Source organism: Entelurus aequoreus, linkage group LG10 (assembly GCF_033978785.1).
Source record: "Entelurus aequoreus isolate RoL-2023_Sb linkage group LG10, RoL_Eaeq_v1.1, whole genome shotgun sequence".
Classification (NCBI taxonomy): domain Eukaryota; kingdom Metazoa; phylum Chordata; class Actinopteri; order Syngnathiformes; family Syngnathidae; genus Entelurus; species Entelurus aequoreus.
Genome location: NC_084740.1, coordinates 63,274,283 through 63,295,880, shown reverse-complemented (window position 1 = coordinate 63,295,880; position 21,598 = coordinate 63,274,283). Strand labels below are relative to the sequence as shown.

Below are 21,598 nucleotides of genomic sequence, written 5' to 3'. Positions count from 1 at the left end.
CAGCGCTCTGCTGTTTTCAAGAACCAACAGCTAAATCTCCAGTCAAAGATCCTATATATGCGACAGGAGCACTGTTTTAAGTACTGCAGAAAAACTAGTCAGAGTCTCCACCTCAGGTGTTTTTGCTGTTTTTAAAGATGTGCGCCAAAAGTTACAGTCAAAGATCCTATATATGTGACAGGAGCACTGTTTTAAGTACTGCAAAAAAACTAGTCAAAGAGTTTCCACCTCAGGTGCTTTTGCTGTTTTTAAAGATGTGCGCCAAAAGTTACAGTCAAAGATCCTCTGTACCAGCAGCGCTCTGCGGTTTTCAAGGACCAATAGCTAAAGCTCCAGTCAAAGATCCTATATATGTGACAGGAGCACTGTTTTAAGTACTGCAGAAAAACTAGTCAAAGAGTCCCAACCGCAGGTGCTTTTGCTGTTTTCAAAGATGTGCTCCAAAAGCTAGAGTCAAAGATCCTATATATGTGACAAGAGCACTGTTTTAAGTACTGCAGAAAAACTAGTCAAAGAGTCTCCACCTCAGGTGCTTTTGCTGTTTTTAAAGATGTGCGCCAAAAGTTACAGTCAAAGATCCTCTGTACCAGCAGCGCTCTGCGGTTTTCAAGGACCAATAGCTAAAGCTCCAGTCAAAGATCCTATATATGTGACAGGAGCACTGTTTTAAGTACTGCAGAAAAACTAGTCAAAGAGTCTCAACCGCAGGTGCTTTTGCTGTTTTCAAAGATGTGCTCCAAAAGCTCCAGTCAAAGATCCTATATATGTGACAGGAGCACTGTTTTAAGTACTGCAGAAAAACTAGTCAAAGAGTCTCCACCTCAGGTGCTTTTGCTGTTTTCAAATATGTTATGCTCTAAAAGTTACAGTCAAAGATCCTCTGTGACAGCAGCGCTCTGCTGTTTTCAAGAACCAACAGCTAAAGCTCCAGTCAAAGATCCCATATATGCGACAGAAGCACTGTTTTAAGTACTGCAGAAAAACTAGTCAGTCTCCACCTCAGGTGTTTTTGCTGTTTTTAAAGATGTGCGCCAAAAGTTACAGTCAAAGATCCTCTGTGCCAGCAGCGCTCTGCGGTTTTCAAGGACCAACAGATAAAGCTCCAGTCAAAGATCCTATATATGTGACAGGAGCACTGTTTTAAGTACTGCAGAAAAACTAGTCAAAGAGTCTCCACCTCAGGTGCTTTTGCTGTTTTCAAAGATGTGCTCCAAAAGCTCCAGTCAAAGATCCTATATATGTGACAGGAGCACTGTTTTAAGTACTGCAGAAAAACTAGTCAAAGAGTCTCCACCTCAGGTGCTTTTGCTGTTTTTAAAGATTTGCTCCAAAAGTTAGTCAAAGATCCTCTGTGACAGCGCCGCTCTGCTGTTTTCAAGGACCAACAGCCAAAACTACAGTCAAAGATCCTATATATGTGACAAGAGCACTGTTTTAAGTACTGCAGAAAAACTAGTCAAAGAGTCTCCACCTCAGGTGCTTTTGCTGTTTTCAAATATGTTATGCTCTAAAAGTTACAGTCAAAGATCCTCTGTGACAGCAGCGCTCTGCTGTTTTCAAGAACCAACAGCTAAAGCTCCAGTCAAAGATCCTATATATGCGACAGGAGCACTGTTTTAAGTACTGCAGAAAAACTAGTCAAAGAGTCTCCACCTCAGGTGCTTTTTCTGTTTTCAAAGATGTGCTCCAAAAGCTAGAGTCAAAGATCCTATATATGTGACAGGAGCACTGTTTTAAGTACTGCAAAAAAACTAGTCAACGAGTTTCCACCTCACGTGCTTTTGCTGTTTTTAAAGATGTGCGCCAAAAGTTAGTCAAAGATCCTCTGTGACAGCGCCGCTCTGCTGTTTTCAAGGACCAACAACCAAAGCTACAGTCAAAGATCCTATATATGTGACAGGAGCACTGTTTTAAGTACTGCAGAAAAACTAGTCAAAGAGTCTCCACCTCAGGTGCTTTTGCTGTTTTCAAATATGTTATGCTCTAAAAGTTACAGTCAAAGATCCTCTGTGACAGCAGCGCTCTGCTGTTTTCAAGAACCAACAGCTAAAGCTCCAGTCAAAGATCCTATGTATGCGACAGGAGCACTGTTTTAAGTACTGCAGAAAAACTAGTCAGAGTCTCCACCTCAGGTGCTTTTGCTGTTTTTAAAGATGTGCGCCAAAAGTTACAGTCAAAGATCCTCTGTGCCAGCAGCGCTCTGCGGTTTTCAAGGACCAACAGCTAAAGCTCCAGTCAAAGATCCTATATATGTGACAGGAGCACTGTTTTAAGTACTGCAAAAAAACTAGTCAAAGAGTTTCCACCTCAGGTGCTTTTGCTGTTTTCAAATATGTTTTGCTCTAAAAGTTACAGTCAAAGATCCTCTGTGACAGCAGCGCTCTGCTGTTTTCAAGAACCAACAGCTAAAGCTACAGTCAAAGATCCTATATATGTGACAAGAGCACTGTTTTAAGTACTGCAGAAAAACTAGTCAAAGAGTCTCCACCTCAGGTGCTTTTGCTGTTTTCAAATATGTTATGCTCTAAAAGTTACAGTCAAAGATCCTCTGTGACAGTAGCGCTCTGCTGTTTTCAAGAACCAACAGCTAAAGCTCCAGTCAAAGATCCTATATATGCGACAGGAGCACTGTTTTAAGTACTGCACAAAAACTAGTCAAAGGTCCTCTGTGACAAGAGTGCACTTGTATTTTTGCAGTAGGTCCTTAAAAACGGCCATGATCCTATGTTGCAAATATGCCCGTCAAAGATCCTCTATATGTGACAAGAGTTATCTGCCGTTTTTAATGACTACCTGCAAATAATGCTAGTCAATGCTTCTCTATATTTTACAGGAATGCTGTAAGAAACTATACTGCAAAATAATGTTAGGCAAAGATCCTTTACGTTGTAGGAGTAATCTGCTGTTTTTAATGACGAACTGCAAAAAATTCTCATCAAAAATCCTGTTGTTTTTTTTCAGGACTCGTCACAATAATCTTAGTCAAAGATTTTCTGTTGCAAAAATGCTCGTCAAAGGTTTACTATATAGGAGTGATCTGTCGTGTTTAGGAATCTATTGCTAAAATGCTAGTCAAAAACAAAAGTGCTCTGCTGTTTTTGATGGCTTATTGAAAAATGTTTGTCAAAAGATTGTTGCAAAAGTGCTAGTCAAAGATCCATTATATAAGAGGACTCTGTTTTTAACTGACCCTACTGCAACCATGTAGTCAAAGATCCTCTGTGGCTAAAGTGTTTGTCAAAAATCCATTTTACAGGCGCGCTTTGCTGTTTTAAAGCACCTGGTACAAAGATGTTAGTCAAAGATCCTCTTGCAAAAATGCTCGTCAAAGATCCCCTCTATGTAACAGGAGTACTCTGCTGTTTTTAAGAATCTACTGTGAAATGCTACTCAAAGATCCTCTATATATGTGACTTTAGTGCTCCATTGTTTTTAAGGACATAGGGAAAACATGTTAGTTAAAGATCTTCTGTTGTAAAAAAGCTTGTCAAAGATCCACTTTTTATAGGAGTGTTCTGCGGTTTTAAGAATCTACTGGAAACAAATACTAGTCAAAGATCTTCTTTTTATACAATTGATCTGTTTTAAGGATCTACTGCAGAAAATGGAAGTCATAGAAGTGTTATCTATATTTAAGAAAAAAAAGGCTAGTCAAAGATCTATTATGTAAGAGAATAAGGGCCAGTCCCAATACGCCCACTCGCCCTACTTTAACTGTTTTTTAAGGATCTGCTGAAAAAAAATGTTAGTCAAAGAGCCGCTTATTATATGTTCTGCTGTTTTAAAATCCACTGCAAGAAATTCCGCTAAATGTAAGTTATGCTATTTTGAAGAATCCACAATCCTGTAAAACAAATGCTAGTCAAAGATCCTCTATATATGACTTCAGTGCTCCATTGTTTTTAGGGACATAGTGCAAAAATGTTAGTTAAAGATCTTCTGTTGTAAAAATGCTAGTCAAATATCCGCTTTTTATAGGAGTGTTCTGCGGTTTTAAGAATCTACTGGGGAAAAAATGCTAGTCAAAGATCTGCTTTTTATACAAATGATTTGTTTTAAGGATCTACTGCAGAAAATGGAAGTCATAGAAGTGTTATCTATATTTAAGAAAAAAAAGGCTAGTCAAAGATCTACTATGTAAGAGAATAAGGGCCAGTCCCAATACGCCCACTCGCCCTACTTTAACTGTTTTTGAAGGATCTGCTGAAAAAAAATGCTAGTCAAAGAGCCGCTTATTATATGTTCTGCTGTTTTAAGAATCTACTGCAAGAAGTGCAGGTCCGCTAAATGTAAGTGTTATGCTACAATCATGTAAAACAAATGCTGGTCAAAGATCCTCTATATGTGTTTTCAGCGCTCCATTGTTTTTTTAAGGACATAGTGCAAAAATGTTAGTTAAAGATCTTCTCTTGTAAAAATGCTAGACAAAGATCCGCTTTTTAAAGCAATGTTCTGCGGTTGGAAAAAAAAAATGCTAGTCAAAGATCTGCTTTTTATACAATTGATCTGTTTTAAGGATCTACTGCAGAAAAAGGAAGTCATAAAAGTGTTATGCTATATTTAAGAATCTACATTCCTGTAAAAAAAAGAAAAGGCTAGTCAAAGATCCACTATGTACAAGAGAGTAAGGGCCAGACCCACTCGCCCTACTTTAACTGTTTTTAAGCATCTGCTGAAAAAAATGTTAGTCAAAGAGCCGCTTATTATATGCTCTGCTGTTTTAAAAATCCACTACAAGAAATTCCGCTAAATGTAAGTTATGCTATTTTGAAGAATCCACAATCCTGTAAAACAAATGCTAGTCAAAGATCCTCTATATGTGACTTCAGTGCTCTATTGTTTTTAGGGACATAGTGCAAAAATGTTAGTTAAAGATCTTCTGTTGTAAAAATGCTAGTCAAAGATCCACTTTTTATAGGAGTGTTCTGCGGTTTTAAAAATCTACTTGGAAAAAAATGCTAGTCAAAGATCTGCTTTTTATACAATTGATTTGTTTTAAGGATCTACTGCAGAAAATGAAAGTCATAGAAGTGTTATACTATATTTAAGAATGTACAGTCCTATTTAAAAAAAAAAAAAAAAGGCTAGTCAAAGATCCACTATGTACAAGAGAGTAAGGGCCAGTCCCAATACGCCCACTCGCCCTATTTTAACTGTTTTTTAAGGATCTGCTGAAAAAAAAAAGTTAGTCAAAGAGCCGCTTATTATATGTTCTGCTGTTTTAAGAATCTACTGCAAGAAATTCCGCTAAATGTAAGTTATGCTATTTTGAAGAATCCACAATCCTGTAAAACAAATGCTAGTCAAAGACCCTCTATATGTGACTTCAGCGCTCGCTCCATTGTTTTTTAAGGACATGGCGCAAAAATGTTAGTTAAAGATATTCTGTTGTAAAAAATGCTAGTCAAAGAACCGCTTTTTATAGGAGTGTTCTGTGGTTTTAAGAATCTACTGGAAAAAATTGCTAGTCAAAGATCTGCTTTTTATACAATTGATTTGTTTTAAGGATCTACGGCAGAAAATAGAAGTGTTAAGCTATATTTAAGAACCTACATTCCTGTAAAAAAACAAAAACAAAAAAGGCTAGTCAAAGATCCACTATGTACAAGAGAGTAAGGGCCAGTCCCAATACGCCCACTCGCCCTATTTTAACTGTTTTTTAAGGATTTGCCAAAAAAAAAATGTTAGTCAAAGAGCCGCTTATTATATGTTCTGCTGTTTTAAGAATCGACTGCAAGAAATTCCGCTAGATGTAAGTTATGCTATTTTGAAGAATCCGCAATCCTGTAAAAAAATGCTAGTCAAAGATCCTCTATATATGACTTCAGTGCTCCATTTTTTTAGGGACATGGTGCAAAAATGTTAGTTAAAGATCTTATGTTGTAAAAATGCTAGTCAAAGATCCACTTTTTATAAGAGTGTTCTGCGGTTTTAAGAATCTACTTGGAAAAAAATGCTAGTCAAAGATCTGCTTTTTATACAATTGATTTGTTTTAAGGATCTACTGCAGAAAATAGAAGTGTTAAGCTATATTTAAGAACCTACATTCCTGTAAAAAAACAAAAACAAAAAAGGCTAGTCAAAGATCCACTATGTACAAGAGAATAAGGGCCAGTCCCAATACGCCCACTCGCCCTATTTTAACTGTTTTTTAAGGATTTACTGAAAAAAAAATGTTAGTCAAAGAGCCGCTTATTATATGTTCTGCTGCTTTAAGAATCCACTGCAAGAAATGCTAGCAAAGGTCCGCTAAATGTAAGTGGTGTGCTATTTTGAAGAATCCACAATCCTATAAAACAAATGCTTGTCAAAGATCCTCTATATATGTGACTTTGGCGCTCCATTGTTTTTAAAAGGACATAGTGCAAAAATGTTAGTTAAAGATCTTCTGTTGTAAAAATGCTAGTCAAAGATCCGCTTTTTATAGGAGTGTTCTGCGGTTTTAAAAATCTACTTGGAAAAAAATGCTAGTCAAAGATCTGCTTTTTATACAATTGATTTGTTTTAAGGATCTACTGCAGAAAATAGAAGTGTTAAGCTATATTTAAGAACCTACATTCCTGTAAAAAAAAAAAAAGGCTAGTCAAAGATCCACTATGTACAAGAGAGTAAGGGCCAGTCCCAATACGCCCACTCGCCCTATTTTAACTGTTTTTTAAGGATTTGCCGAAAAAAAATGTTAGTCAAAGAGCCGCTTATTATATGTTCTGCTGTTTTAAGAATCCACTGCAAGAAATTCCGCTAGATGTAAGTTATGCTATTTTGAAGAATCCGCAATCCTGTAAAAAAATGTTAGTCAAAGATCCTCTACATATGACTTCAGTGCTCCATTTTTTTAGGGACATGGTGCAACAATGTTAGTTAAAGATCTTATGTTGTAAAAATGCTAGTCAAAGATCCACTTTTTATAAGAGTGTTCTGCGGTTTTAAGAATCTACTTGGAAAAAAATGCTAGTCAAAGATCTGCTTTTTATACAATTGATTTGTTTTAAGGATTTAGTGCAGAAAATAGAAGTGTTATTCTATATTTAAGAATCTACATTCCTGTAAAAAAAAAAAAATTAAAAAAAATAGGGTAGTCAAAGATCCCCTATGAATAAGGGCCAGTCCAATACGCCCACTCGCCCTATTTTACGTTTTTTAAGGATCTGCTGGAAAAAAATGTTAGTCAAAGAGCCGCTTATTATATGTTCTGCTGTTTTAAGAATCTACTGCAAGGAATGCTAGCAAAGGTCCGCTAAATGTAAGTGGTGTGCTATTTTGAAGAATCCACAATCCTGTAAAACAAATGCTAGTCAAAGATCCTCTATATGCAACAGAAGTGACCTGCTGTTTTTAAGGACTCTACTGGCAGAAACACTGGTCAAAGATCATCTATATGACAAGAATGAAACTGTTTTTTTTTAGGAATCTGCTGCATTTCAAAGTTTTGAAGTAAAATTGCAGGCCAGTCTGGACCAGATTTAGCCTCCAGTTGGAAAAACCCTGCAGAACACAAAGTGTGTTCATGAATAGAAAACAACATGTGAGATAGTTTTAAAGTCTAATGCACGCAAATATTTCCGTTAATTTGTATATTTTTACCCGAACTGGATAAATGTGTTCTCATAATCACCCAACCAGCTGGCGTCTCCTTTTTTTTATTGAGTTATTTGTGTAACACCACAGAGGAAAGCTTATATTACTTTTGGAAATTGTCAATCTTCATTTGATTTTATTAACATGGCTTTTTGTCTAAAAAAAGAATTGCTGCAGGTCATGATTTTTTTCAAATATGTTTTTCATATCCTCCTCTGCAGTATTCTTTTAAAAAGCAAACATGCGAAATTAGCAATTTGTCAGGTCTTTTTTTGGGGGGCCAAAATTGCTCATATTTCCATGGAGGTCATTAAAACCAACGACATGCATTATTATGAATGTAAAAATAGTAAATATTTATTTGTGTTCTTATATCAGGCCTACTCCGCCTTAGTTGGCATTTAAGCATTTTGTTATATAAAAAAAAACATGCGGTATAAAATTTTAAAATGCAACATTTATCTTTTACATTTTACATATATTTGTAATCTTTTTTCACCAGCACAAATGTATTTTTTGATTTTTTTGATTTCTTGCCAATTTAGTGCCATTTAGAAGAAAATACACTACGCAAGAGCATTTTCCGTAGCAATTATGCGAGGTGCACAAAGACAAAAATAATAATGTTGCATTATGGCATAAAGTATAATCTGTTGTTTACATATTGCGCACTTTCAAGCATGCGATCATTTAAAAATAGGCATGTTTTATATGGAAACATAAACTGTGTGTATCTGTTACAAACATGCACATTTTTACCTCTTGCTTTACTTATAGTCATTAAAACTGCATCACATGGGCAGTAGATGGAAAATATATAATATTAATATAATATTTATTTTTTTAATTAGTTTTTTTTGTTTTTGCTTTAATATCATCACCTTTCATACTAATATGTGCGCAAACGACATTTGATGTTTAAATTGCTCTTTAAATGTAATACATTACCTCTATATATATTTATTTTTACAGAATTACATACATTTTCGTTTGGACTAGAATTACACCAAACTGCATCCATTTCTTGTACATTTTTAAAATTAGCATTTATATTTGGGTGCGCACTAAAATATCAAATAATGTATGTTATAAATGTGGTACATTTATTTTTCATCCTATATTTGCCTGGCAACAGAGGTCTATATATAAACATTATAGGTGTGTATGTGTGTCACTGTTCACAGCAGCTCTTTTTATTATCACTTTAAACATCAAAAGCAAATATTAACGTTATTGACCTACTTAAAAACATAATTCACATTTACACCATGTGCCCTGAATAATTTAATAACCGGTATTTATGTTTTGCATGAGCATTAAAACATTTTTCGTTTTAATCATCTCTTCTGAAAAAAAAAAGAAGTCATTTTTGTGCATCCGTATTTCGTTTTACTCTGCACTATTTAGGGAGAAAAGCAGCTCTTTTTTTTGGGTCTTTTTAGGTTATTTGTTGAATATTTCACCCATGCAGGCCCTTATGCAACGTCACCTTGAAGAGGGTTGCAGCATCAGCTGCATGCGTGGAAAACACCCGAGATTAATTATTTAGCGTTAAATAAATACAATGAAATAAACAAGCGTGCACGTCTTTTATTTGGCAATATTTGAAAAAACAAAAATGAACATAAATGTTTAGGGAAATTAATTGTAACCTTGTTTGATTCCACTGGTGGTCCCACAAAACAGTGCAAAAAAAAGCAACAACAAAAAAATCCTTGTTTATAATAATGTGCAGCTGCCAATGTAAGTCACAGCTGAGTCTATCCAGTGGGCGATGCACTCCTGACCCACGCTCACCAGGCGAGTGGAAGCACCGGTCGCCTCCCGGAGGAGTTCGCGGGCTGTAGCCGCCACCGCCTCCACTTGCTGGGCCACTCCGTCCGGGCCGAGGACCTCCGCCAGCACCAGCGCAACACCCGCCGCCAGGAACAGGAGCAGCCAGGCCACGAACCGGCGCGACCCGGGCGTCTCCCCGCCTCCCCCCTCCTGCGGCACCGTCATCTTGTCCACGTCACGCAGCCTCACCGCGTCCCACTCCCGCACGTCAAAGTCACGCACCAGCCGGGCGACTCTCCGATTGGGCGGCGTCCTCTTCGTGTCTTCCTCGGCTTTCAAGGCTCCCAGCGTTTGGCGGAAGTCGCGCATGTGCTGGAGGAAGCCCAGCGGCTCCGTCACTCCCCGGAAGGCTTCGGCGGCGGTGAGAGCGCCGCGCTGCCGCTCCAGCGTGTCTCTCAGGCGGGTGATCTCCGGGTCGTGCGCCTGCATGACCGCCAGCCGCTGCGTCTCGAAGTCGCACAGGATCTCCATCTTCTTGCACTCCAGCGCGGAGCTCAGCCGCTCGAAGTAGTCGGAGACCCTCTCCGCGTCGTCGTTGACCGCCTGGAGGGCCTTCTTCTTGGCGGCTTGGAGGGTCTCCAAGCGGGCGAGGGCTCCGGCGCTGGGCCAGCCCTCCGCGCCTCGGAGCAGCTCCTCGAACGCGCTCCTCTCCGTGTCGTACGCGTCCGCCAGGGAGCAAAAGTCGTGCCCTTTGTGCTCGTCCGCGGTGGCGCAACAGCCGCAAATGAGCCTCAGATCTGGGGTGCAGAACATGTTGAGGGGCTGGCCGCTGTGCTGGGCGCACACACCCGTCGTGGGCGCCACCTTGAGGCGGGTGTATTTCTCCACGATGCCCCGCAGGGAGTAGTTGACCTGCAGGCTGTTGGCGCCGTTGTGCGGGCTCTCCTTGCGGCACGTCGGGCATCTGAACGGGGCCCTGATGAACCCCCGGGGCCCCTCCAGGAGCCCCTCCAGGCACTTCCTGCAGAAGCTGTGCGAGCACAGCAGCACGCGTGGGTCCTCGAAGAGACCGCAGCAGATCGGACACGTCAGTTCCTCCTCCAGTTGCTCCATAGTCTCTCCTGTGGACACACAAACACGAGTCTCGTGACATTTCCACGGTAAACACCCAGATTACAGTCCGCCGTTGCGTGGGAGCCTTGACGCCGCCGTAGCTCATTTGCACGGCGGGAAATGTCCCCGCGGAGACCCTAACCTCCCGCGCGTTTTTGTTTTTAGTGACAAGATATGATCCCGCCAAAAAGAAAGAGCTGAGACGTTTGCCGCCAAATGACCGCGGCCCAGGAAGCAACCGGTAAAGCGAGGGGGCGGGCGATCGCTGTCTCCGGGTGTTCTGAGCGAGTGTGTGACACATTTAGTAACAAGCAAACGATCTCACTCACCAGCTGCTCGGGAGAAGACGCGCGTTACGACGCAATCGTGGCGCTTGTTGCCGAGCAGACTACAACCCACTTCCGGGTTTTGGCGTTTAACCCTTCCGCCACCGTGCTTGGTTTAAAAAAAAACAAAAAAAAACATTAAAAACAGTAATTTAGGGGGACGTTCAAATATAGATGTCACATACAGTTATTCCGTTTTAATGCCTCTATTATGTATAGAGGCATGTTTAGTACTGACTTAGAGCATTTTGCGTTTTGTCCGAGTCGAGTACTTACAGGACGGTTCCTAGACGTCACGCGCATGGGGGAGGTGCTGTTGCTATGCAAAACATTATAGCGTGGAAAAACTGTCAACTTGGGTTTAGCCCTACTTTTTTTCTTTTTTTTTCTCCTTATGCTGGCCCACTTCTGCCTCTATTGCATGTTGACATCGTGATGAAAGGTGCAGATTAAATAACATTGATTCAAATGTACACAGTTGTAGATTAGCAGTACTCAAACCCAAGATGTGTATGAAACATCATCCGTTTATAAAATAAAAAACTATTTTTATTGACAGTATGAGTGTTTTATTGACAGTGTGGCATGAGTTAAATTCTATGTTTATGATCATCCATCCATCCATTTTCTACCGCTTGTCCCTTTTGGGGTCGCGGGGGGTGCTGGAGCCCATCTCAGCTACAGTTGGGCGGAAGGCAGGGTATACCCTGGAAAAGTCGCCACCTCATCGCAGGGCCAACACAGATAGACAGACAACATTCACACTCACATTCACACACTAGGGCCAATTTAGTGTTGCCAATCAACCTATCCCCAGGTGCATGTCTTTGGAGGGGGGAGGAAGCAGTCACGGGGAGAACATGCAAACTCCACACAGAACAGGACTACTCAGGACCTTCGTATTGTGAGGCACACGCACTAACCCCTGTTCCACCGTGCTGCCCATGTTTATTATCATAAGGTCACCAAAACAGGACAACACTGTAAACAACAACCTAATAGTCAACATATTGTTCAATTATTACAGCTCTCGTATGGTGCCGAAATGATGTGTCCAGTAAGTGTGAATTCATTACAAATACATTTAAATAATATACAAAACACAAATCAGCGGTCATAAGGAGTCTATTTTTTTTACAGATGTATTAGATCAGGGATTCTCAAACTGTGGTACGCGTACCAATAGTAAGCCAAAGTATCACTTGATTAAAGTACAGTGTTACTGTTCACACTGTGAAAATAATAAATATACTTGTTAAATAAACAACTTCTGCCTTGTTCTTAACTAACCCTTGGGCCTACTATGCTACTGCATGTTAATGTTGGTCATCATGGTGGTACTTGGAGAGCCATGTGTTTTCTGAGGTGGTACTTGGGGAAAAAAATTCTATTAGATGAATGTTTATTGTTGTGATTTGGGAAATAAGGCCACCAAAATATAACGACTGCAAACTACTTGTAAACATCTTGTTAGATTAACAGTGTAATATCAAAACTAAACTCTTGTATTGAATGTTTTTTCCCCCAGTAAGTGTAGATACATCATTAACATACAGATTACATGAATACAACATTAAGAGTGTCCGCCCTGAGATCGGTAGGTAGTGAGTTCAAACCCCAGCCGAGTCATACCAAAGACTACGAAAAATGGGGCCCATTTCCTCCCTGCTTGGCACTCAGTATCAAGGGTTGGAATTGGGGGTTAAATCACCACAAGGATTCCCGGGCGCCGCCACCGCTGCTGCTCACTGCTCCTCTCACCTCCCAGGGGGTGATCAAGGGTGATGGGTCAAATGCAGAGAATAATTTCGCCACACCTAGTGTGTGTGTGACAATCATGGGTACTTTAACTTAAACACATTTAAAAAAAAATCAACTATAATCCTCCCTATACATGTGTATAACATCCCTTATGTGCATGCATACATGAGCACACAGTATATGACTGAAATTATTTTAGGCGTCCATAGGTCCTTTTAAATCGTCATAAATAAATCAGAGTTATTATTGTTGTCAATAATCCAAATCAGAGTGCTTTAGCACAGCCTCCCTAAGATTCACTGTATAACCCACGCGTGGTTATGCAACATCTGCATCCAATAGTCACTAAGTCATGAGTGGAAACGTTGACCCGGTTTTTTTTTTCTTCCCTTGTTTCCATGCCATCAGGAGCAAAACTGCCTATCTTTGCCACTGTGATTGGATGCTGCTTAGGCTGTATGGAGGCTTAGGCAACGCCCACAACGACCGCCGGGTGTCGCTGTGGGCGAATTAGCCTACTTATCTGTTGGCAATGGTTTCCGGAAGTGGAGTCGCTCTGGCGGGGTGGGGGCAAACAGTAATGGCTGCCATGTTTACGTGCTGTCTAAACTGCTGCGGAGATGGAGGGTCGGGGCATATTCAACTTAAAGAGATGCCCACAGTTCAGTTGGATACTCATCACATGGGTAAATTACATTTTTATCTCAATTTGCAAACGTATGTCTTGCGATATGTACATTGCACCTTCGCCATGTTATATATGTACCTGAGCTAATAGCTAACGTGCTCCTAGCTACATCGGAGCTATGTGACCAATCTACACTAATTAGTTATTCTGGGAGGGGGGATGGTCACTTTTTCATAAAGCTAGCAACTGTTATTTTTATTTTTCTATCTTGTTGCCTCACTAAATGGCTAATATAGTCAAAAAAATCGGAAATGAAAACAAGTCAAATCAAACATGATTTATATGACAGGAGTGCCATGCTCTTTTTAAGACCCTAGAAGTGTTTTTGATTGATTGATTGAAGCTTTTATTAGCAGATTGCACAGTGAAGTACATATTCCGTACAATTGACCACTAAATGGTAACACCCGAATAAGTTTTTCAACTTGTTTAAGTCGGCGTCCACTTAAATTGATTCATGATACAGATATAGACTATCAAATATATACTATCATCATAATACAGTCATCACACAAGATAATCATCAGAGTATATACATTAATTATTTACATTATTTACAATCCGGGGTGTGGGATATGAGGGGGGGGGGGGGGTTAGGTTTGGTTGGTATCAACACTTCAGTCATCAACAATTGCATAATCAGAGAAATGGACATTGGAACAGTGTAGGACTGACTTGGTAGGATATGTACAGCAAGTAGTGGACACAGAGAGAGAGAGATCAGAAAGTATAAGAAAAAGTGTCTACATTTGATTATTTACAATCCGAAGAGGTATTATGTGGAAAGGAGAGTGTTAGTTTAGGGTTGTAGTTGCCTGGAGGTGTTCTTTTAGTGCGGTTTTGAAGGAGGATAGAGATGCCCTTTCTTTTATACCTGTTGGGAGTGCATTCCACATTGACGTGGCATAGAAAGAGAATGAGTTAAGACCTTTGTTAGTTCGGAATCTGGGTTTAACGTGGTTAGTGGAGCTCCCTCTAGTGTTGTGGTTATGGCGGTCATTTACGTTAAGGAAGTAGTTTGACATGTACTTCGGTATCAGGGAGGTGTAGTGGATTTTATAGACTAGGCTCAGTGCAAGTTGTTTTACTCTGTCCTCCACCCTGAGCCAGCCCACTTTGGAGAAGTGGATAGGAGTGAGGTGTGATCTGGGGTGGAGGTCTAGAAGTAGTCTGACTAGCTTGTACTGGGATGTTTGGAGTTTAGATTTGAGGGTTTTGGAGGTGCTAGGGTACAAGGAGGTGCATGCGTAATCGAAAAAGGGTTGAACGAGAGTTCCCGCTAGAATCTTCATGGTGCTTTTGTTGACCAGAGAGGAGATTCTGTAGATAAATCTCGTTCGTTGGTTGACCTTTTTGATTACCTTGGTTGCCATTTTATCACAGGAAAGATTAGCCTCTAGAATGGAACCTAGGTAGGTGACCTCATCTTTCCTGGTGATAACAATGTCACCCACTTTTATAGTGCAAGTGTGCTACCCAAAGATCATCTATATCAGGTCATGTTGAACAAACATAATGTTGCTATTGTCAATGTTTTAAACATATACTGAACATTTTACAAATTTAATCCCTTAGAGCTGTGGTCCCCAACCACCGGTCCGGGGACCGGTACACTTGCCAACCTTGAGACCTCCGAATTCGGGAGATTGGGGGGGAGAGGAGTATATTTATAGCTAGAATTCACTGAAATTCAAGTATGTCTTTTATATATATATATATATATATATTCAGTATTTATTTTATATATATATATATATATATATATATATATATATATATATATATATATATATATATATATATATATATATATATATATATATATATATATTAGGGCTGCAACTAACGATTCATATGATAATCGATTAATCTGTCGATTATTACTTTGATTAATCGATTAATAATCGGGTAAAAGAGACAAACTACATTTCTATCCTTTCCAGTATTTTATTGAAAAAAAGCAGCATACTGGCACCATACTTATTTTGATTATTGTTTCTCAGCTGTTTGTACATGTTGCAGTTTATAAATAAAGGTTTATTTTTTAAAAATTGCCTCTGCGCATGCGCATAGCATAGATCCAACGAATCGATTACTAAATTAATCGCCAACTATTTTTTTAATCGATTGAACGATTAGTTGTTGCAGCCCTAATATATATATATATATATATATATATATATATATATATATATATATATATATATATATATATATATATATATATATATATATATATATATATATATATATATATATATATAAGAAATACTTGAATTTCAGTGTTCATTTATTTACACATATACACACACATAACACTCCTCTCTACTCATTGTTGTATTTGGAAGTGCAATGCTTTGCAGCCAGTAGCACAGCCTTTGAAGGAGCGTAGGTGAAACTTAATTTGCAGGAAAGGAGTGAGTTTAGGGTAGAATTGTCCATCCTCGTGCACACCACCAGCAGAAAACGTTAAAAAATGAAACTCCACAAGGTCCTCCTCGTGCCTTATTTTGAGTTTGTTGGTGTTTTCCTGTGTGTAGTGCTTTAGTTCTTGTCTTGTGCTGTTATTTTGGTGTTTTCCTGTAGCAGTTTCATGTCTTCCTTTTGAGCGCTATTCCCCGCACCTGCTTTGTGTTAGCAAGCAAGGCTATTGAAGTTGTTGCTATTCTTGTGTGGACATTGTTGCTTGCCATGTCATGCACAGATGTACTTTGTGTACGCCGTCTCTGCTCCACACGCTGCAAGTTTTTGCTGTCGTCCAGCATTCTGTTTCTGTTTACTTTGTAGCCTTTTCTGTTTTACTGTCGTTTTACATAGCCATCCCTATGCTTCATTGCCTTTTCCTTTCCCTTTTGTTCATTTTTGGCTTAAGCGTCACATAACTTTTTACCTGCATGCTGTGGTCTGTATATTGGGATCACAGTTCTACAGCCGAGTTCTACACAGCACGGACACTAAGGAACGGCACAGTATTTGCAGATTATAATTATTCATTTGCAAAAAAATATTTTTTGGACCAATTACCGTATTTTTGCACTGGAGTATAAGTTGCACCTGCCGAAAGTCTCTCAATCAACTTCAGCCAAAAACAAAAATACCAAATATGTAATGTTTTATTTTAACCCTTTAAATTCCTTTTTTAAACCTCTGATATTATTTCATTTCATATTTCATTTATTTAATTGGGACAGTACACATTAATCAACACTTGAATAAATAATAATAATACATATATCCATCCATCCATTTTCTACCGCTTGTCCCATTCGGGCTCGCGGATGGTGCTGGAGCCTATCTCAGCTGCATTCGGGCGGAAGACGGGGTACACCCTGGACAAGTCGCCACCTCATCGCAGGGCCAACACAGATAGACAGACAAGATTCACACTCACATTCATATGATAAAAATAATAAATAAAACCTGCTCAGTGGCTTTGTGGTTAGAGTGTCCACCCTGAGATCGGTAGGTCGTGAGTTCAAATCCCGGCCAAGTCATACCAAAGACTATACACATGGGACCATTACCTCCCTGCTTGGCACTCAGCTTAAGGGTTGGAAGTGGGGGTTAAATATCACTGCTGCTCACTGCTCCCCTCCCCTCCCAGGTGGTGGAACAAGGGGATGGGTCAAATGCAGAGAGTACGGTAATTTCACCACACCTAGTGTGTGTGGTACTTTAACTTTTTAATAAACAGTGTAAATGCGCCGGACTTAGCATAAATGCTCATTTTCAGTTGTAGTCCCAAGGCATGTCTCTAAAATAACACAGTGAGACACATAAGACTTTAAAACCACGATGACAGAAATAAGAACCAAATAAATAAGACATCATAAAACAGATCTGGGGCCGTACTTCTCAAGCTTCTTAGAATTACTCCTAAGAAGTCTGCTAAGAGTTGACTTAAGAGTAAATAAATTATTCGCTGAAAGCTGCACTTAAAAGTTAGTTATCAAGCGTCTTACTCACACTTTCAGCGAAGTGTAGGACTGAATCTTAAGTGTCACACTCAGAGCTGAATTACGACATTACTATGTGCCGTAAACGGAATTTTAGGTGACGTCATTTCTGTGTCCATAGAAATGACCAATCACGGAAGGGAATCCGTTGTCTAAGAATAAAGAAATATCTTGGAAATATTTAAGTGGACAATGGGAGTGTATATTTTGACAATAAACTACAAAATAATACAAAACAAACTAGTCCCCGCCGGCACTCACGCTACCGCTCCCTCTCTTCTATCGCCCACACACTCACTGACGTCACTCACCTCACGGCCACACACATACGCTACTGTCATAACATTTTCTTTCCAATTCATTAATTAGGGAACTAATTTGAAACTGGTGTGGGTGGCTCTATATATACTAGCCCACTGCAGACACATGCAGAAATCAACAAGGAATCGAAAAGTATTAAATCTGTGACAAAAATAATATCCGCTCTGTCTAAACGATACCGTTTGATCAGCTGCTCGTCATCAAAAAAAAACAAAACATTGTTCCGTTCCCTGAACGTTCGCGCACGTCTCTCTCGCCTCAGTGCCATCCCCTGCTGGCAACTCCTAACCACTTAAGACACCTCTGAAGGTCTCCTAAATATCGTGGAGAGTAGGAGTGATTCTTAGACGTAAGAACGTTGATAAAAAGCTTTTATTCTTAAGTTTGAGAGTAGGACTAAATTTCGCAAATTCTCAGGACTTAAGTGTAAAATGGCACTCTAAGAAGCTTGATAAGTACGGCCCCTGATCAATAAGCCTTTAAAAATGACAAAATAAATACTTACATGCTTGATATTTTTGTTTAGGACTGAAGTTCATTGAAAAATGTGAGCAAAAAGAGTAAAACAAATATGTATCCAAAATATTAAAAAAAAAACTTAAAAACTGCGACTTTAAAATTACTCAGTTCCAATGATCCTCGAAGGTTAATTAAAAAACAGCCTGCATGGCTGCTTTGTGTTACAGGTGATAGTCTTATAATATTACCAGTGTTATTAGTATCGATATATCAACAATTTCTCATTACATTCTACCTATTTTATCTTTTTGAATTATTTATGTAGTGTTTTTATTTATCTATTTTTAAGTTGTAATGTTTAATTGTATTTTCAGAATGTACTGCGGGCAAATAAAAAAACAAGCCTGGGGTTAAAAACGGCCTCCATTGCACACTTTGAACACCACTGCTCACTGAAACAGTGTTATTGTAATTTTTGTACCACAGGCACAGACGTTGTCATCGTGAAAAGTGGACGAAGGATATGTGGCACTGGAGCGTGTCTTGCCAACGCTCCCTTGCACCAGAACAAAAGTTTTTTTGAGTTTAAGATTCAGTCCACTGGTGAGTCTGCAGCTATTGATGCACACATGCAAATGTTGAAACTGTGGAACCTCAACTTTTAAGTTGATATCGTTTCTTCGTGTTTAAAGGTGTGTGGGGAATTGGTGTGGCCACGCAGAAGGCCAACCTTAACCAAGTGCCTTTGGGCAGAGATTCAAACAGCCTCGTCTTGAGGCACGACGGCTCTGTCTTCTACAACAACGAAGAGAAGAACCGCCTGCCTGCAAACAATCTCCCCCAGGAGGGTGACATTGTGGTGAGTGCATTAAGCATTTTGCTCAAAAGCGACGGTGTACCCACAAAATGAGTACTATTGTGACATGTGCTGCAGGGCATCTCGTATGACCACGTGGAGATGAACTTGTACCTGAATGGAAAGAACATGCATTGTCCCGCGTCAGGGATCCGAGGCACCGTATACCCTGTTGTTTATGGTAAGTACATTCCTTATTTATACAGTCTCATAAAATCATGCAGTATTGATAAGCGGCACATAATGACAACCCGCCAGTTACAATATTCATCCACCAGGGGGCTGAAGTGGGTTATTTTCTACCACATGAACTATTCACCTTGTTCATGTGTTTTCTGGCAAAGCACAACACTAACAGTTGTTTGCATATTTTACCCAAAACAGGCGAAACACTGCTGCCTGATGTTAATGTAGTCAGTCAACAATAGTTCCACAACTGCAGAAGCAACAATTAGGCAGCTGATTATGTAACAAGAACCCGTATAAGCAACAAGGAAATTACAATTTGATATGCAGCTGAAAATATGGCGAGACATAAACATATGCACGTGTTGTATTCATTTTTTTCAGTGCAAATGGGCAAATCTGGATCATATCTGCTTGAAATCAAGTGTGACATGACTAAATTATATAAAATGTACACATTTTGGAAAATTTTGTGGAAAAACGTTCTTAATAACTTTTAAAAATAGTTTGATTTACTTGCAAAAAACAATTATTTAAATGAATGCTGAATATAATCATATTTTTAAATAAATACTTTGTTGTTGTTGTTTTAACTTTTTTGTTACATGTTTTTATTATGTATACTGTACACCAATTTTGGCAAATATTTGACAGGTAACCGTTCAGTTTCTCACATAATATTATTTAATTCAATGCTAAATGTATTTTAATCTAATTTTAAAAAATAAAATCTAATTATATTTTTTGATTAAATAATTATTTTTTTAGTTGAATGTATAATGTATATTTTACACTAATTTTGTCAAATATTTGACCGGTAACAGTTTAGTTTCACAAACAATAAATGCTAAATATATTTTGATTGCATTGTTTAAAATTAAAATCTAATTGTTTTTTCATTAAATACTTTTTAATACATTTTTCATTAAATGTTTTTATTAAGTGTTGCATCATATTGTAGTTTCACTCATAATAAATGTTATTTAACTTATTAATTTAAGCATAATGTGACAAAAAACTAATGTATTTTAATTGTATTTAAAAAAAAAATACAAATCTTTCTATCCAAAAAAAATATTCAATTTGTACACTCTCACCAGAAATGTAATGGTGAACATCTTTGGAAAAATACCTACCGGTACTAATTATGAAAAATATACATTTAATATAAAACATTTTTTTTCATGAAATAGGCACATTTATAATTGGTTATTAACGAGTCTGTTAATGTGTTGTGTTGCCTCACCTTTACCCTACCTGAAGTTAAAAGTTGTAACTGTTTATTAATTATATACAAAGTGTTTACAGCATCATTTGTAGCTTTATTATCAGCAAAACGTTTAACCCGATAAGCAATCGTGTTCTTGACTGTGTTTCCTTGTTTTGTTGCTCCAGTGGATGACAGCGCCATCTTAGACTGCCAGTTCAGTGACTTCTACCACACACCTCCGCACGGATTCGAGAAGATCCTCTTTGAACAACAAATCTTCTAAACAAAAGGCCTTTATTCCTCGTCCCCCTTGCAAATGTATCACATATGATGTTTGACTGTGATTGGCTGTGTGGCTCTGATGATATACCTCGCAATCGCTCCGGATTGACCTGAAAGGATTAGCCTTGAAGGAGTGTATTTTGATTCATGATTATTGTCCTTCTTAATGAGTCAGAGGTGATCAATAGTTTGGGATGGGTGTCTATACTTTTCCTTGTTGAGGGAAAATCAGTTAATCAATGGAAGTATTACAAATGCCAGTATGGTATTGAGCGGAATAATGCTGCCCTCTGCGTGGATGGATCTCAACTTCCCATAGCTGACGTCATGTTCCTTGTCTTCAGGCAGCAAACCAGCCTGGGCAGACTAATCAGCGCCTCTGCAAAGTAGTGCACTCCTTTTAGACTCCATTTCTGCAATTAACGACGAATTCCACACAATCGACAAAAGTTTAAGAGAGCAATTCATCGACTAATTAATTATTCTGCCCATCCCCACTTTGAGTAGTGTCTGTTCTCTTGTGTTTACTTCTTCTCTGCAAGAAGTAACAATTCACACATACTGACTATATATATATATATATATATATATATATATATATATATATATATATATATATATATATATATATATATATATATATATATATATATATATATATGTATGTATATATATATATATATGTATATATATATATATATATGAAATGCTATTTATTTGTTTGACGGATCAAACTAAAGCTGTCATTGCTGGAAAAAAATCCCTTTCACTTTTATGTTTGTCTCAGACGTATCAATTTAAACTTGGAATGGGGATTACGTTCTTATGTTGTTTTTGTTGTCACTTTATGGTTTGAACTGACACAAACAATCTTAAACAGCTGGTTACACGTCCCACGTATTCATCGTTTCTACCAACATATCCCTCTTCCCCGCTCCTCAATATGTATGTGGTCTTCAGATATTTTGCGCGTATTTATTCTTCAATATTGTCAGAAGTGGTGCAGCTTGTGCAGAAGCAGATGTTGTATGGCTGAGTTAAGAAAATGACATAATACGGTAGCAGCATGTGTTGCTGCTCAAGTGT

General features: G+C 38.6%; 2 protein-coding genes across 2 annotated transcripts; one reads left to right on the top strand and one right to left on the bottom strand.

Moving 5' to 3' along the window:
• Positions 1-9,165: 9,165 nt before the first annotated feature.
• trim13 (tripartite motif containing 13) lies at positions 9,166-10,928 on the bottom strand. Its single transcript, XM_062061392.1, has 2 exons — positions 10,797-10,928; positions 9,166-10,475 (listed from the first exon to the last, which is right to left on the bottom strand). The coding sequence occupies exon 2, from the start codon at positions 10,465-10,467 to the stop codon at positions 9,298-9,300; it is 1,170 nt and encodes a 389-aa protein (XP_061917376.1). The 5' UTR covers positions 10,468-10,475; positions 10,797-10,928; the 3' UTR covers positions 9,166-9,297.
• Positions 10,929-13,090: 2,162 nt separating this feature from the next.
• Positions 13,091-21,140, top strand: spryd7b (SPRY domain containing 7b). The gene is made up of 5 exons (XM_062061393.1): positions 13,091-13,240; positions 18,465-18,581; positions 18,671-18,837; positions 18,913-19,015; positions 20,416-21,140. The coding sequence occupies exons 1-5, from the start codon at positions 13,135-13,137 to the stop codon at positions 20,511-20,513; spliced, it is 591 nt and encodes a 196-aa protein (XP_061917377.1). The 5' UTR covers positions 13,091-13,134; the 3' UTR covers positions 20,514-21,140.
• Positions 21,141-21,598: the final 458 nt, after the last annotated feature.

Bases quoted from the DNA above. Each gene is read 5' to 3' on its own strand.
- trim13 (XM_062061392.1), bottom strand. From the start codon at position 10,467: ATGGAGCAACTGGAGGAGGAACTGACGTGTCCGATCTGCTGCGGTCTC.
- spryd7b (XM_062061393.1), top strand. From the start codon at position 13,135: ATGGCTGCCATGTTTACGTGCTGTCTAAACTGCTGCGGAGATGGAGGG. The intron at 18,838-18,912 runs GTGAGTGCATTA...CATGTGCTGCAG, and splicing joins CCCAGGAGGGTGACATTGTG to GGCATCTCGTATGACCACGT. The intron at 19,016-20,415 runs GTAAGTACATTC...TTGTTGCTCCAG, and splicing joins CGTATACCCTGTTGTTTATG to TGGATGACAGCGCCATCTTA.